This window comes from Anguilla rostrata, chromosome 1 (assembly GCF_018555375.3).
Source record: "Anguilla rostrata isolate EN2019 chromosome 1, ASM1855537v3, whole genome shotgun sequence".
Taxonomy (NCBI): Eukaryota; Metazoa; Chordata; class Actinopteri; order Anguilliformes; family Anguillidae; genus Anguilla; species Anguilla rostrata.
In genome coordinates, this window is record NC_057933.1 from 73,936,410 (window position 1) to 73,954,364 (window position 17,955).

General features: G+C 40.3%; 1 protein-coding gene across 1 annotated transcript; it reads left to right on the forward strand.

The window, feature by feature from the left end:
• The first annotated feature begins 390 nt into the window (after positions 1-390).
• On the forward strand, positions 391-4,675 carry has1 (hyaluronan synthase 1). The gene is made up of 5 exons (XM_064300266.1): positions 391-573; positions 1,631-2,346; positions 2,553-2,778; positions 2,893-3,025; positions 3,271-4,675. Exons 2-5 carry the CDS (start codon positions 1,648-1,650, stop codon positions 3,944-3,946), a joined length of 1,734 nt encoding a protein of 577 aa, XP_064156336.1. The 5' UTR covers positions 391-573; positions 1,631-1,647; the 3' UTR covers positions 3,947-4,675.
• Positions 4,676-17,955: the final 13,280 nt, after the last annotated feature.

Here is a 17,955-nt window from a genome sequence, read left to right on the forward strand (position 1 = left end):
TAAAAAGTGAAAACCACTAGATGTCAACTGTGATGAAAACATCAATGTTACAAAATGTATTTTATTTCATTTCAAATTCATTTAAATGACGAACCACATTCCATTCTGACTGGGGCACTGTAAGGTCCTGATTTTCGGTGATATTATCTTTAATGATCCAGGTAGATCCAACCTCCGCACTTTTTTGTGGCAACTATTTTGTGAGAAAGCCTGTGGAAAAGAATGAGTTCATAGAAAAAAGAATACACTTTTTTAGATTGGTCCAAAACTTCCTCCTCCCTGTCGTTCACATCTTGATCACCTGTTTTTTCCCCTCAAGACAATTCGCCGCTATTGGAAAATAGTATCACTGACGCACCGTGTGACGATTACAGAATTTAAGCTCTGGGATGGGCATCATGGTCGTAAGGTAAAGAAACAATACAGCTACCGAAGAACTATGAGCAACATTTGGAACAGGCGTGTTCCACTTGTATATAAGTATTCTGCCTACACCCAGAGGCTACCAGATCTAGTCTAGGAGAACATAAACAGACTTGAAGTGCGGACTGTTTCCGGGAGAGGCGCAATAAAGTAAGTGAATTCATTTGTTTGAACATAGTCTTATACTTCTATAGCGGTATTTTAATTCACAGTGTTATGTGATCGAAGAGCCTGTGAACGTACACTAGTGTATATCAAAATAAAAACAGAGTGCGGACAGAAATGTGAATATAATCCGCTGTGATCGGTTTTTACAGTTGTTTTAATGTAATGGTTTAAGTGACACATGTCTCCGTTGCACTGATGAATTTTTATACCTTTGCATTAGTGTATGGCATTGACACGCGTTTGGGAGATGGTTATCTAGCTTCATTACTGAACAAATTTATAGCTTAGTTCGTCAAACACCAAAAATGCACGACACGAAATCTATTCACTACTAATCCAATAAACTAATAAATAGGCCATCTCTGCTGCATCGTCTGGGTCATGTTAATTTCATAGTTTTTAGGAGAAAAATCTATGCACTTCAAAACGAATAGTTCCTCTTATATTTCTCTAGACGAAGATGATTTATTTATTTATTTGTGTATGATTATTATTATTGTTGTTATTATTATTATTTAAGTATTAATGTTATTGTTGTTGTTATTGCTGTTGTTGTTGCATAAGAATAATAAAATTATGCTGTGAAGTTGTCAGCCGATCTACATGATGAAGGTTTACAGGCCAACATTAAAGTCAGATTTAGATATTTAGCAGGTTGGCGGCTTTTCAGTTAAACACTATAGCATACGGTATCGTTATAAATTCAAACAACCAAAAATAAACAATTAGCCTTGTGTGTTCGAATTATCTCAGAACTTTAAGCTGAGCTGTTATAGCCCAGTTCACACCAAGCTAACAATAAATAAGAAATAATAAAGAAGAAGAAAGGACAGGAACCAGCGTGAAGCACTGGTAATAAGCAAATAAGTATGAGTAGGAATGTCCACAGTGTGAAAAACCTTACTTGAAGAAAAAGTAACCCTCAATGGAATTATCTCATGTTTTGTGTTTGGAAATTATTTTAAATAATTTTCTACATGTATTCTACATGCAATTAATCTTATAATTCCCTTTTTTTTTTTTTTTTTTTTTTTGCTAGATACCGGTCTATTGAAAATGGACCTAAAACCTTTGCTGGGGAAGTTGGCCACGGGAGGCCGTGCTGCATTGACCATCCTCTTCGCCCTATTAGTGCTGGGGGTGATGGTGTGGGCCTATGTTCAGGGCTTCACACTAGCTAACTCAGAATATCACCTTATTGCCTTTGGTTTCTATGGCCTCCTCCTGGGGATCCATGTCCTGGTACAGAGCCTGTTTGCCTTTGTGGAGCACCGTCGCATGCGGTCCCGCACAGAGCCTTGCAGCTACACCAAGACCATCGGACTCACCATCTCTGCATACCAGGAGGACCCCGCCTACCTGAAGGAATGCTTAAACTCAGTACGAGCCCTGCAGTACCCACCTGAGCTTTTGAGGATCATTATGGTGGTGGACGGAAACACTGAGGAAGATGTTTACATGATGCAGATGTTCAGGGAGGTCTTTGCCGATCAGAACCCTGGCTTCTATAAGTGGGACCATAACTACCACACCTGGGACCCAAGGCGACAGACAGAGGAGCAACAGGGAGAACAGGCAGCAGACCAGTCAGTTGGCCCAGCTTTGGGGGCTGGGGAGGAAGACCCCCAGAGGATCGAAGTGGAAGAGTTGATCAGAACCACACGGTGTGTCTGCATCATGCAGCAGTGGGGTGGCAAGAGGGAGGTGATGTACACAGCCTTCAAAGCATTAGGAGACTCAGTGGACTATGTGCAGGTGAGAAGATTCCCTTTAAAAAAACAACTACGAGATCCCCATTTTTCCATTACTTCTTCCCCCAAATAATCAATGTAAAAATGTATTCTTCCTCAGACTATTTCCAGATAGGTATTATGATATTTTACGACATCAGTGAGTTTAATGTTTAATGCTTACTATTTTTGCAATGCTAATTGGTATCTGCATCCTCTGTCTCTTAACAGGTGTGTGACTCAGATACCAAGCTGGACCCGCTGGCTACAGTGGAGCTTTGCAGAGTGCTGGAGAGCAACCCAAAGTATGGTGCCGTGGGAGGTGATGTAAAGATCCTGAACTTGAAGGACTCCTATGTCAGCTTCATGAGTAGCCTGAGGTACTGGATGGCCTTCAATGTGGAACGAGCCTGCCAGTCCTTTTTCAACTGTGTCTCCTGCATCAGTGGCCCCCTGGGTAAGAGTGACAGACACCTTCAGGAATAATAGCCTGAGCTTAACTTTTGAATTGAGACCAGCTTTTTGTTTGTACTCACATTGTATACTTTTTTTCTCAATTGTTCCCCTCCAGGTCTCTACAGAAATGACCTCCTTCAGCAGTTCTTGGAATCCTGGTACAATCAGAAGTTCCTCGGGACACACTGCACATTTGGAGATGACCGTCATCTCACCAACCGCATGCTAAGCCTGGGATATGCAACCAAGTGAGTCTTTATATTCACTGGATGGTTTTCTATCTAAAATCAACCAAGATTAATATTATGCCAATTAAGAGTTAATATTACTCTGTCTAGCATGTGGAACACAAAAACTTTTTTCAGTTCCAATGAGCAGAGTTTAAAAGCATTCCTTTTAGAGCATAGCTTGTCTTCAAATTGGAGGTTAAGCAAAACTGCTTCAATCGTGTAGAGATAACAAATGATCTGAGCCACTGTTTTCCCTTTTCCAGGTACACAGCTCGGTCTAAGTGCTCCACGGAGACCCCAGCCCAGTTTCTGAGGTGGCTGAACCAGCAGACGCGCTGGACAAAGTCTTATTTCCGCGAGTGGCTCTACAACGCCCTGTGGTGGCACAAGCACAGCCTGTGGATGCCCTACGAAGCCATTGTGTCGGGCATTTTTCCATTCTTTGTCACGGGCACTGTCATCAAGCTGTTCTGGGCAGGCTCCCTGTGGAACATCCTCTGGGTCCTCTGCTGCATCCAGATCATTGGCCTGATTAAGGCCTTCTACGCCTGCCTCCTCCGCAAGAACTTCATCATGATCTTCATGTCGCTCTACTCCATGCTGTACATGACCAGCCTCCTCCCTGCCAAATATTTTGCCATAATCACCATGAACAAGAGCAGCTGGGGCACCTCGGGCAGACGTAAGATTGTGGGTAACTACATGCCCCTCTTACCTCTCTCAGTCTGGGCAGCCATTCTGTTAGCTGGCTTGTGTTACACTATTTATCGGGAGACCCGGGAAGATTGGACTACGCCTGCAAAGAAACTGGAAATCCAGTTCTTGATTTACGGCTCCGTTGCCTATGTCCTTTACTGGCTTTTCATGATCATGCTCTACTGGATATGGTTCCGGAAGTTGTGTCGTAAACGGTCAGAAAGTTACAACGTGAGCGTGTAATACATTAATTCTAGACTCTTAAGACAGGAGAGAATGGTGCAATATTTATTTTCTTGGATCCTGAAATATTCTTGAATGTTATTTATTCATTTATTTAATGTGTTGTTAATTTTTACTGAAAGCCCAAAACTGTGTTTAAAAAAAAACTCACTGTACATATTGAAAATACCTAAAGGAAGTGGTGGCTCTCCTTTCACTCCAGATGGGAGTACAGGGTCAAAGATGGCAGCATTAATTAACAGTACCTTATGACAGGTGCAATTTTGTCATTCAAAGAAAAGACAGTTTGATATTGTCTCATCAGAGTGTCTGTGCGTACCATTTTCTGTACTGCAAGGAAAGACCCTATATTGTCACACAGCTCTTTTAAAAAGTTATAAGAATATAAAATGTTGACCATTTTGCTTTGCACTAGCAGTTTTTTGTACCAGTATAGAGGATTGTTATGGCATGTACAGCACAAAACAGAGAGCCATCATCTAATCTATGGTAAAAATGTGACTGTAAAACATGAAGGCTGATCATGACGCAGATAAAACTTGGACATTAACCTGAATTTTAACAAGAATCTGCTTTGAAACACGTCTGTTGGACATGCTCAGAATTTAACTTAAAAATTGTAGACTTGGCAGGAAGTTTGATTTCCTATTGTGCATTAATGCAGGACTCAATGTGTGAGAACCAAAATGTTTTTATTGCAAAATGCAAATAATACACTGTTTCACATCACGTCGGTCTCGCTCATTCTTTGCCTATGCCAAGAAGACAATGAAGTTCGACATCATCGCCATCTACTGATCAAAGTTTGTAACATCACTGTGCACTTACAATGACAATCGGAAGTAAAACAGTATGCAGAAGAATTTACAAAAACATTACATTACATATATTTAACAGACACTTTTATCCATGCGGACCATTTCTATCCCTTAAATTCCCATTTTCATGCTACACATGTAACCCCTGTTCCACTCATGTTACATGGACCTCCATCCAGCACGTACTGTGCCTTGTATCATTGTTCTGATGTTGAAAGCTTGTAATGCCTCCTAGTTTGGCTTAGCATAGGTTAGGTCAGAGTAATGTTCACTTTGTGAACTGCACTTAATGTGTTCATGGCTATGAATAAATGTACAAAATGAGTATTGTACCTAATCGGACCTGTGTTTGTAGTTGTTCCAATGACCTTTGATATGCACTAAATTAATATAATGTAATGTAATGTAATCCAAAGCAATGAAACAAAACTAAACAACTATGGGGGGTGTCTTATTATTCTTTTCCAATCCTCACATTATATTGTCCTTTATCTGAGAGCACCGGATTGGCCCTTGGACTGGCTGATGCGCGAAAAAATATTAGCTTTACTTGTATGGCATATGGGCATATGTTCATATATACTTTTTTAAAGTATATGTTCATACAAGCCATTGGCTCTTTCTTTCTTTTTCTTATTCTTGGCAGCCAGACAATGAAGTCCCAGTGTGCCAACGAGGATAAATAGGCCTGAGGGAAACATCACTACCACTACTAGCCAACTGCCACCAACTAGCAACTGCCACCAACGTCTTTTCCGCCACCACTACTGTCACTAACACCAACACCATCACAGCCAATATTACTACCACAACTACTTCTATAAAATCTGTAATCTTTGAGTAGTCCTTGTTGAAAACAAGAATACACTAGATCTATTTTAACTGTATTAATGTAAAGATTGTAGCCTACAGAGTGCATTAGAACAAAGCTAAAAAAGGGAAATTGTACAAAAAATTTCCTTACATTTAAAATATAAACAAATGAATGTAAGTTCATTTCAAACCTTTATCTTCCTTGGCCTTATACCATGTGATTATTTCTTGCCACCCTGTCAGACCAATGATGTATATAGCTATATAGCCTGTGGCATTTTTCAGTGCCATTGACATCAATGCCACTCCTCATACAGCGTCTGTACAAAGAAATTAAAATTGTAGAGATATGTGCCAATGTTGGAAGCACGCAACTGACCCGGGTGAGTCAGGGTGAGTACGTGATTGGTTTGTTCATGAGAATTTAACACAAATACTGGATTAAGGTAACAAAAAACCCACAAAGCAGTGCTTTATAAGTGTATATTTGCTCAGGAAAGTGTCTCACCACAGTTAAGAAAAAGTAACATTTCATTAATTCATTCAACTTTTATTTAATTCTCGGGAATACATTGAGTGTAATTCTCAGAAATACATTAATGTAGTCTTGATGCCGAGATTAGACTATGCAGCAATAAAACATAATAAAAACAACAAAATACAAACAAAACACATATTTAAAAAAACCAGTTACATATATAAGCAGGGAGGTTTGTGATAATGGTTTTAAATTGTCCATAGCCAGGTTAATAGAGAATTGATTTTTAGCCAGTCATTTGACCAAGTTAGATAGGGTCCAAAGTTCCAATCCAGCATCTGTTGTAGTCTGTATTCCCGGTCACTTGTCTCCCCAGTACTGTCTCTGTGTCTGTGTTCCCTGAGCTGCTTCACTCCCCTGTACTTGTGTGATTTCACTATTCGGGTGGTTCCGGGTTTTCGTGGTTTCCCCCCTTCTTTCCAGTCTCGCTTTACTTACTTCCTGCTTATTTCTAGTTTTACTAATTTCTACTAATCCGTACTAATTTATAGATTGTAAAGTACTAACCTCACTAATATACTAACATGTGAATATTACTAATGGACTAACACACACTAGTTTTGGGTTTTTGATAGTTTAGATCACTATACTAATACATTAACCAGTCTATGTGATTCCAGTCCGCGTTTTGTCAGTCCCCTGTCATTGAATTAGTTTTCCTAACGTTCTTCACCTGGATGTTGTTTGTTACTCCTCCCTCACTCACTTAACCCCTCCTTGATTGTTATCTTCCCCAGTGTATAAATGTCAGTCTTTTCCACCTGTTCAGTGTCAGAACGTTGATCAAATTCATTGTGCCGATTGTTAGTAAGCCTTTGTCTATCGAGATTCCTGAGACACCCCTTTGTACGACTTCGAGTTTGCCTGCCCCTTTTGGTTTTGTTTGCTTCTGGTTTGACCTTCGCTTTGCCTTGACTTCTCTTTTGCCTGTCCCTTTGTACCTTCGCCACTCTGATCTCCTGGTTTTTGACTTTTCGCCTGTTTTTTCACTATTCTTTTGGAAACTCGATTCGGCACCGTACTCTCTCTGATTACCTGGCTTCGAACCTCGGACTGAATAAAGACAACGTTTTTTGGATTTCCCTGGTCTGCGTGTGGGTCCTTACACAGAACATCACAGATAATGTTAAACCAGGGCTTTCACAATGTCTCTTACCACCAGTCATAAAATGCTGAAGATGACATTCATTGGAAATAAAACAATTAAAGTATATGATAGATACTCAAACTTTCCTGTTATGCAAGCCTTAAATAAAAATAATTAAAAATGGGTGTGGTAATCATAATGGTGTGGACAGTTTAGATGTTTCACTTCAGTCTATTGTTGACTTCAATATTCACATCAAATACCTCATTTGCGGAGCCATTCAAATAAGTCTACACCCTTCATAAATGTACTGTATGTATTATTGTGAATATTTCAATTCTGGTTTCAGAAGCATGAGCAATATACCCACCTATGACAGTTGGCAGTCACGTCTAATGCATGTTAGGGAACAAAGAGCGGAACATGCCTATAAAAGGGCCTTGGACCACTTTCAAGCGCCTAGAGTCAGCCAAATGTACCCAACGCTCCTTTCATACGAATTTAATGATCATTGTAATGGTCCGATCGTCACGTTGAGTGTCTTGACGGTGATCGTGCGCAAGCAGCTTTAGCATTGCGTGCGTCGGGAGGCTTCTTTTAAACTCATGTAACTTTGAAATACTTAATTGGTTCTTTAAAAAAATAATAACTGAGACTTTTTTTGACATCCACAAGTTAACCATGAAACATGTAAGCCATTTGTACTGAAATATTTACAGTTGAATATTTAGTTGACTAAATCCAAAATGCACTTATTTCCAGAAATGTAAAATCCAGGTTCAGACAGTAAAAGTCATGCCCAGTATTTTGCCCGCAATCACCATGATCTGCTTAATTAGCACAATTCTCCAGCCAGTAGGTAGAAATCAGCTGGCTATGTTAATGGGTAGAAGAAACACACGGCAGGACTTTTACTTTGTGACTTCTGGACTTTCCACCTCTGCTTGTTTCCTGCCTGCAGACAGACGCCTGATGACTGACGTGCACTGGGGAAACGTAGGGGAAGAAGTCAACCCCATGTATGCCTAGTGTCTACACTATGAAATAGTACTATTAGTGGAGCAGATAAGATCGTATATGGAAGGTATTGTGCATTTCATGACTAAAGCATGAAACCTTCTCCAGTGTTTCTATAAACCATGAAGTTTATTTTCAGACGTGGAGGCATTTCAGATTTGACCTCTGGGACTAGGCAGAGAGCGAACAAATTTCAGGCTGTCAAATAAAATTTTTTTTCACTTTTTCACAGGCATTTTCCATTTTCTGTACCAGGATTCAGCATCTGGACCACAGCTGCACCATCAAGGAACACAGCATCAACCACAGGAGCAGGTTGTGAGTCAGCGTCATCAGTCATCATGCAATGCAAGAGGTCTGCTTTTGTACCAATTCACATCTTCCCTCCCTGAGACAAAGATGGTGGTGCTGCCTGATTTTCGTGGCTGAATTATAGATCCAGAAGCACTTACTTGATTTCTCAAATGAGGTTCAACAAATGACAGTCATGTAATTCCATATAACATACAGCAGAAGTTGTCAAAGTTGTTAACAAGCTACAGCTTCACGAGCAAGGAGAAATACTTTACGAGCGAGTAGAACCAGATCGCGCGCGGCTCATTGTTTTACTCTCGGTGTTGAAATTTGCGCCCGAGAAAATGGTATTGTACTCGCGCAGTACAATATCTGCGCGCGTGGCTGCTTGTTTGGGCGCGCGGCTGCTTGTTTTACTCTCGGTGTTGGAATTTCCACGCGTGAAAGTGGTTCTGTGCTCGCGCAGTGAATATCTTCTCGCGCTGATTATTGGCATTAAATTGACGCCATAGTTTTGAAAACAGACATGATTTCACAAGAACAAACAAATATTGATACAGCATATTAAATACATTGGCACAACATTATAATTCTACACTGATGACTTATACAACTGATGTTTCCTTGCTGATGAATTATAACGTTACAGCTCTCAATTATAACGATTACATGTTTGAGCTATTGCGACTTAATTGTAGGCTATTTGACATTATCCGTAGACCAGGCTTTTTAGTGTGAGTCTCATTCATTTGAGTAGGGTCCAGGACGTTGCCTGCTTCCACGCAGCGTATGTATCTTTAATGTATCTTTAATGGTTGTAATTGACATTTTACATTTTTTTTTAAAACATTACTTTTTTTCTTTTTTCTTTTAAAAAAATCAAAACAGAAACCATAACACATTTAAACATAGACATTTACAAAGTTACGAAAACAATAACACTCAAAAGGATAACATAAAGACAATTTACAATTCTATGATACATATATCAATAATAACACTCAAAACACAATAATTATTTTAAGAGAATACTATAAATAACATATAAAAAAAGTACGTGCGCTCGGGGTGGTGTGCTGAGAAAGTGCCCCTCCTGGGGGGGTGGACTATATGATAAGTTCTTTCCAGTGGTCCACCCCCCATTTCTCTCTCGCCAGGTCCTTGTTTTTCCGGAAGTCCACCAAAACGCCGTCCTGGAGGAGGTTTTGAATCCTCCTCCGGAGAGTGACCAGGTCCACAGTTGTTTTTTGGTAGACCTTGATGTTTCTTGTCTCCCACAGGACCTGCCGGACGGTGTTAATGATCCCCCACTGACGCTGGAGCTCCATGGTCTTGAGTCCCCCTCGGGGACCGTAGAGGACGCTCTCAGCCGTCAGGGAGGACATCGGCAGCAACCTGTTATGGGAGACAGAGGAAACAACAAGGCCCCAGACCCGCCTAGCCACGGTGCACTCCCAGAACAGATGGTAATTGTGTTCTGAGTCAGTGCAACCGTGGGGGCAGCGTTCAGTCAGGGCTAAGTGCCGGCGGTACATAAAAACTCTTGTGGGGAGACACCCGTGAGCTGTCATCCAGGCAATGTCTTTTTGCTTGTTGGTAAGACACTTGTGTGTTACATTTGCCCAGATGACTTGCGGGTCCCGGGCCGGCCCTGACCTCGGGAGCGTGGCGGTCTCTTTAGATCTGAAATGAGCCATTATGATTTTATAGCTCCACGAGGTCAGGCCAGCCCTGGGCAATCCCGTCCTGAAAGCAAAGTCCCTCAGGGCCTGATAGACATATGGGGGATCCCAGCTGTATGGTATGGTGAGGTCCAGCACACCCAGGCCCATTGCCCGCAGGAAGGGGGTGGCATAGTACCTAGTGAAGGCACCAGAGGCCTTCCCCACCTTCCCGACGTTCTGGACCAGGGCGGCCAGACCTTGCACCATAAGGATTGTGACTATGTCTGGGACCCCCCGCCCCCCATTCTTCTCCTCTTTGAGGAGAGTGGCTCTACTCAGTTTTTCCATGCTGCTCCCCCAGACAAAGCGGAAGGCCAACGCAGCGTATGTGGTGAGCAAATGTTTTTCTTCCCTTTGTGGCTGTTGGTATTGCACTCATTGGCTGAAGTAGCCTATGTGAGTAGGTGTGTCAAACAAGGTTGTTTCTTACAATAAATATGCTATTTTAATGAAATGACATACACGTATGATTTCTCTTTTTTGGCCATGTACGAGAATTTTCTTTAAAATCCGATCATTTTAAGCCTCCGGTACGACTGTTTAATATTTCCCACCTGGCAACGCTGGCTAGCTAGCTGTTATACAGCTACACGGCATCTCCGTTTGCTGTCTCTTACAACACTTGCGATGTCTCGCGCTGATTCTGATACCAACCGTAATTAAGAATTATATCCCCACCAAAAAGCGAACTCGTTCATCCGTGTGGGCTCACTTTGGATTCAGGAAAAAGGATTTTTATTATTTTAAATATACAATTAGGCTACACGGAGTGAAATATTCAGTTGCATTTTTTGTTTTATTTTTCAATTAAAATGGTTTTAAAAATCTGCATATCCATAAATAAACAGATCGAGTTGTAAACTGTGTGATTTTTTTTTAAGCTTAAAACCTGATACCGTGATATAGCCTACCGAAAATCGTGATATTGAGTAGTACGATTATCATACCGTCACATCCCTAGCCTACACACCTCCGTATGCATATGTTTACATAACTCAGCATCTCCATTCAAAGACAGACCCAAAACTAAAAATATAGTTTCTTAGCAAGTGAATTACGGGGCCGGTTTCACGGACGCAGATAAACTTTAAACTGAGTTTTGTAAGAATAATCTGTATTAAAAATTGAATTTAGTCTAGGATCAGGAGCTTTATTTGTGTCTGAGAAACTGCCCCTGTAAGTCAAAGGGATTTGAATGTGGAAGCTCCCCGTCGTGGGGTGCACAGCAATTGCAGTATCAGATACATAACAGGCACATGAAATAACAGCTCTGAAAGATGTTCTCCTAAGACTCTCTTGTGACTGATTAAACTGGTGGCTACGCAGCCCAAAGAAACAGTTGGCGTAACAGGAAATTTGAATGTCTGGATGACATCAAGTCTGACCTAGCCCATGACTAAGAGGGTGATTCCTGCCTCCACTAATGTTCTCAGCGGGCTAGCCCCCACCCCCCAATGTAAGAATGTAAGAATATAAAAGAGAAATAGAGTGAAATCCTTGAAATGGGAAGGGTGGGAACTCCCTATTTACTTTAGAATCTGACGCATAAGTTGATGGCTCTGTAACAAATGTGTAATAAATCTTTGTCTTCAGGAATGCTATATGCACCGAAAGGAGGAGCTGGTATTTCCTGTTTTTTTTTTTTTTTTTTTTTTTTTGTAACATTAATTAAATCAGGAAGTCTCTGGAGATTAGAATCTTTTTTCTTTTTTTGAAGAAGAAGAAGACATGTAAAAGTTGTTACCATTCACCGTCAAATAGCTGTTTGGTGTCACTGCAAGGAATAATATTTTTCTAATGAAATTCAACAGCAAACTGTGATTATATCTTCATCTTTCTCACTGTTTTACAGCACTGTAAATTCACAAAACATGAAGTACATGTATTTTCAATGGCAAAACCATAAACACAGATATCCAGACTGATCATCAACACGGCCGATATAAAACAAACAAATAAACAAACAAACAAAAAACATGGAGCATCATTGTTAATACAGTGTTGCTTGTTTTTCAGAACTGATGTGTTTCTAATCAATTGCAGCATTTTTTGTAATTTGGTGAGAAGCAGCATCCCTCATTTTCCTATGAAAGGCATGCAGTGTACTCACTGGTTGGGTTCAGTGTCATTTACCAGAATAGCTGCCAGACGTCTGTTATGGTTACAATCTCAAAAAAGCGAAAAACAACTAGCTGAACTCATTTCCCGCAACATAGTATTCAGAGGGTGCTTGCGGTTGGAAAGCCGCGATCATGCACTCCACCTCTGGTATCTGCGAGAATGTAACGTGTTCCGTACAATGGCTGTATCAAAGTGATCTAAACTTGTCAACCTATTACATTTAATTTACTTAAATCAAGTAGAAAAGGCTTGGTGTTTCATTGTCAGAACACCACACCGAGTTCAACTGGAACGCATTAAAAGTCTTAATGTAAATGTCACCATTGATCATAACTTATCAAGTCGGTAAACATCACATTCGTTGCAGTTTGCGTTTAATTTCCGAGGTACGAAAAAAAAAAACAACGTACTGACACATATGCTACAGTTAGAATGCTTACAGGCGAAATAAACACGGCTGTCCCGCTACTTTAGGCTACAGTAGAACCAGTTCACGAATGCGATAATGTCATGCCGTAGGCTACATAGCTAACTGTAGGCTGCACCCACACATACAGAACGCATGAAAAAAAAATGTATTGCCCATGGTCGTTATCCCTCCTGTTCTGTTCATTTTTTAGGTACAGCAAAAATGTTCCCGGGTCAATCCCCATACAGGGGGGGTTTGCAAATACATGAAATTAACCATTTTCATTTAAAATGTTGATTACACTAATTAAGGCCAGTAGAAGAAGTTTCATACTGAAAAAATAATTTTAAGTATTTTTCCTAGATTTTCAAACTTTAAAAAGGGTCAATTTGACCCGCAACATAACAGGAGGGTTAATTACCCTAAATGTTACGTCTCCAGACTGGAGCTTATGTTCATATGACGCAATGGATAAATATGCAAAACTTCACTCCCAGTGGTGTAGGCGTCACACGTCACATACAATCTAGACGTATGGTTACGATAGATTTAGAAATAAATAAATTGATGAAGAATTTAACGAATACACAATGAAATAAATAAGCAATGAAATGGACACTGAAATAAATAATCAATTAAATAAATCAAATATCAAATATTTTATGTAAAAATGCAATAGTTAAAATGAACAAAGTCACCAATAGAAACAATTGTCAATATTCAAGTCACATAAGAACCAGAAAACATGAACATTTGATGGAATAAATATAAAGGTAATATGTAAATATATAACATATAAAATGTATAATAAATATGAAATATGGGTTGGTTGGCACAATTATACATGTGCGCAGTTAATAATGTGATAGCCAAAACAAGCAATCCCGGTCACACTGGGACCCAGCTCTGTGATAATATGATGTTAAATACCCAGCTAACATCAGTCATCACAGGCTTTCAAATCTTACAGTAGCTGATCTCTATTTCTATTAATTGGAAGTAATCTATTTCCAATATTCCCATCTAACACAGTTTTATAATATGCTTAGTGTGAACACCATTTTTTTTATTCTTACTTTTGATACTACAAAGCTGAAATCTTTGCCACACAAAAAAGTGAGTTTTTCATATGGTGTAACATGATACAGGACTACAATTCAAGAAACCAGACGTTTCAATCTTACATTTTTGTGACTGCGACCTTTATAGGACCAGAGAATAGCTGTGTGCCAACCAACCCATGTGCTAACAAGAACCAGTTCCCCCTACTTCACATTCCTTAAAAAATAAAATAAAAAAATAACCATACCGCCCGACACAAGAACATATTCCGGGCTGGGATACTGACGTCATACCCTTGATCAAGGTACTTTCAGTAACATATCCAGCAGTATAAATTTGTTTTATGCTACGTAAAATGCAGAAAAAACGTCAGTTAAAAATAGCTGAACTCCTTTAACTTGTTCACGTTGCCTGGAAAGATAAACAGTCGCGAAGGCTGATTACGTTCTAGCGCGCCCTCCTTGTTCGTCTCTCGTTACCGTGACAACTTGCACACCGATTCACTTAAATAAAATGAATAGTTTACTCCCAGTAGGCAGGGCAATTTTGAGTCACGTCCCAGTATTTTTAGTAGCACCGCCAAGGGTTTAAAGCCTTTGTAATGGTTTGTCTCGTTTCTGAACTTCTGTAAGTTCCCACAACGAGTACTGCTACGGGACTACGGAATTTAACTCGGAGAAGTATGTAGATGCAGATGTTTCTATAGAGCTTGTGAAAAGGGTAACACCTGTATTGTCAGTCGTCTCTCGTGGTTACTAAGTTGTTAGCTTGTGATTTTCACGAGAAATCGACCGCTATATTTTTGAATATGTTCTCTCAGCACTTGGAGTAGATTTTTTTATCAAGACTAGGCCTATTTGAGTCAGAACTATTGTCCTCATGATCCCAAAACTGTTGTAGCGAATGAAATTCATATATTGAGGTGTCATTTTTAAGACATTCCAAGGCCAGAAAACACTTTAGTCAACGAACTCAAACCACAATAATTTATGTGGGTTCTTATTCTTTGGTGGATAACCAGCTTCCATTTTAATAATAGCCTACATGCTTTGTTTGTTTGCACGTGAAACTGTATGCAGTTTCCGGTAGACTGTACATTACTTACCCTGCCTTATTTTTTAAAATACCCTGCTCATTTACTTGACTTAGTCTACTTAACAATGCTTTAGTATGCTAACTATATTGATTATTTCCGTATCTGCCGACCCTTTTTTAATGCAATGCATGTCATAGCCGGCCAAATAGGTGGCCCTTTTTTAAAGGATCCCTTTTACTTAATAATAAATATAATACACTGCATACTATACTATAAATAATACATTTAACAAAACAGAATACATAAGTTACCATTTGTAATTTGTTTTAAGCGCAGAAAACCTAGGCATGTCTGAGGTAAAATAAAAAATAAAAAAGCAACATCAACAAAAAACAAGTAACTTTTTCAGGCTTCAGATGTGGCCATAGTTCCATAACTGCTGATTCGGTGGTTGCAAATGATATTATAAAACCAGTGGATAATTAACAGCATTGTGCAACCCTGTTTATTGACCACTCAAAGGCATTTGATACAGTGATTTGATTGAAAGTGTCACGGTTTCTGTGCAGGTAGATCATTTTTCTGTGCCTGCATCGGCTCAGTGGTTAGCATTCCGATTAGCCACTCGGCTAATCGTTATTTTGGTGTGTGGGGACGATTAGTTCGAGCTTGCAGATTAGCCACTCGGCTAATCGTTATTTTTGGTTCCTGTGGGAGGATTGTTCTTGCTTGAACTTTCCATGCATTCCTGCAGGGTTACCTCTGATCTGTTTCACCTGGGGGTTGCTCACATCTTCCGCTGATTACCAGCCACACCTGTGGCTGGGTATTTAAAGCGTCAGTAGGCAGTGGAACAGTGCTTGAGTGTAACGTGTTTTGCTCTAGCCAGTTCCCTGTCGTATTCCTGAGCAAGGTGTAAGGAATTTAAGAACAAAGAAATTTAAAAAAGAATTCTGACTTCAGTTTGTTTGTTTTTTTGGAAAAAAGTATTAGGACAGGATAGGTCCAGATTCTGAGGCTGGCGTTTAAGGGGTATTGTGTCACCGTTGGGGCACAACCCTTCTGCCCTTCTAACCGTTTTCCCCCTGGTTTAGTGTGGCTCAGAACTTCGTGTTTTTGAAAAGACATTTTCTTTTTCTCAGCTTCGGTTCGAAGTTGTTTATTTTTCATTTCTATTTCCTGTTCCTTTATTTCTTATATACCCTTCTTTGCAGTTACGTTTAGGGTGTTATTATTCATTATTTGGATACTGTCCCTAGGAGTTTGCACCCTTCTTATCGTCTCTCACGAGACTCAGTGGTTACTGGAGTGCCCTTTGGTAACTTATAGATCCCCTGTTTGGTCGCGTCTGGTCTTCACCCTTCCCCGCCCTCACAGAAAGACTAAGAAACATCAGGCCAAGCACTAAAGCAGCTAAATGGGTTGAAAACTCCCTATCAGATAGAACACAGTGTGCAAATGTAGATGTCTAACAGTACATTAATGGAGGTCCACCAATGGGTACAATTACATACATTTTACAGGCATTTGGAGACGCATCAGACGGGAGTAAAAAGGTACCATACCAGGAACAAGTATGACGAAACCTAGAGAGAATACCGTCCAGTACAGGGAACACCGCATAGTTCAACCGGACCCTGGTGGTTATAATGATTAACTAACACGAGAACGGCAACTACGCATCTAGGAAAAATAAAATAATAAAGATACAATGTCGTAAGCTGGCGCACCTCACCTAAGTACTATTAAACAGTGCCTAGTACAAACCCTAATTGATTACAGGAGAAGGGATGGAGATGGTGCAGCCTGAAGAGGTGGGTCTTCAGTCGTCGAGCCATGGGTTCCACAAGGGTGTTCTGGACACGGTCCAGTTTTGTTTTTATTTTTATTTTATTTTATTTTATTAAATGGTGGTGCAGTGGGTGGCACTGTGACCTCACAGCAAGGAGGTCATGGGTTCAAATTCAGCCTGGGTCTTTCTGTGTGAAGTCTGCATGTTCACCCAGTGTCCGCATGGGAATCCTGCGGGCACCACAGTTTCCCCCCACAGTCCAACGACATGCAGGTAGGCTAATTTTAGGTATGAGTCTGTCAGTGTGAGGTATGAGTGTGTAAGTGAATGGTGTGTGTGTTCCCTACGTTAGACTGGTGGCCTGTCTGGGGTGTACAGCTCAAAGTTTTTCTTAAAATCATATAACTCCAAAATTGATTTATATGGTGACGATACCCTTGTATTACTAAGGTAATGGCTGCATGCCATTCAGCTGCATTACATTTAGTTACGTTCATTTGGCATAGGTGATTGTCAGACTTGATATTTGGGCTGCACTGCGCATGCTGGTTTTCATTCCATCCACAGTCACAATGGCAGCATTTTAGCAAGCTAATTTTTTTTTAATGGGGTGCTTTTTGTGTTTAGAGGGATTATTTACTGGTTTATTTAGAGGGATTATCAAGCCACATTATGCCAGGAAATGCTATGCATGTGTCACGGTACGGGTAGAGGGGACCCAAACGCAGAGGGGGAAAAAAAAAAAAAAAAAACACGAACTCAAAAGGGAAAATTAATAAAGATTTTACTCACAAAAAGGGCAAACAACCAGGGAACAGACAAGGGCACGAAGGCCAAAACAAACTCAAAAAATATCGAAATAAAACAGAAAACAAGTCGAACTCACAAACACGGGCAGGGCAGAACACGGACAGGGCAGAACACGGGAAGGCAGAGCACAAGGAAAGGTCAAACAAAACACAGGCAGGTAGATATGGTGAAACAAACAGATGTCGGAAACAAATACAAACAATATCTAATGAAACAACAGGAACTCAAAAACACAGGCAGGACAGAGTACAAGTAAGTGGAACAAACACAAACAGGTCACAAACACAGGCAGGTACAAAGGGTCTAAAACATACGCAAGTTGGGAACAAACACAAGCAGGCAGGTACATGTACGTCAGGTAACAAACACAGGCAGGTACATACAGTTTTCAAACAGATTTCAGGAACAAACACAAGAAGGCAGGTACAAGAAAGTCAGGAGACAAACACAAGGAACCAGCACCCGAGTCAAGGGAACAGAGAACTTAA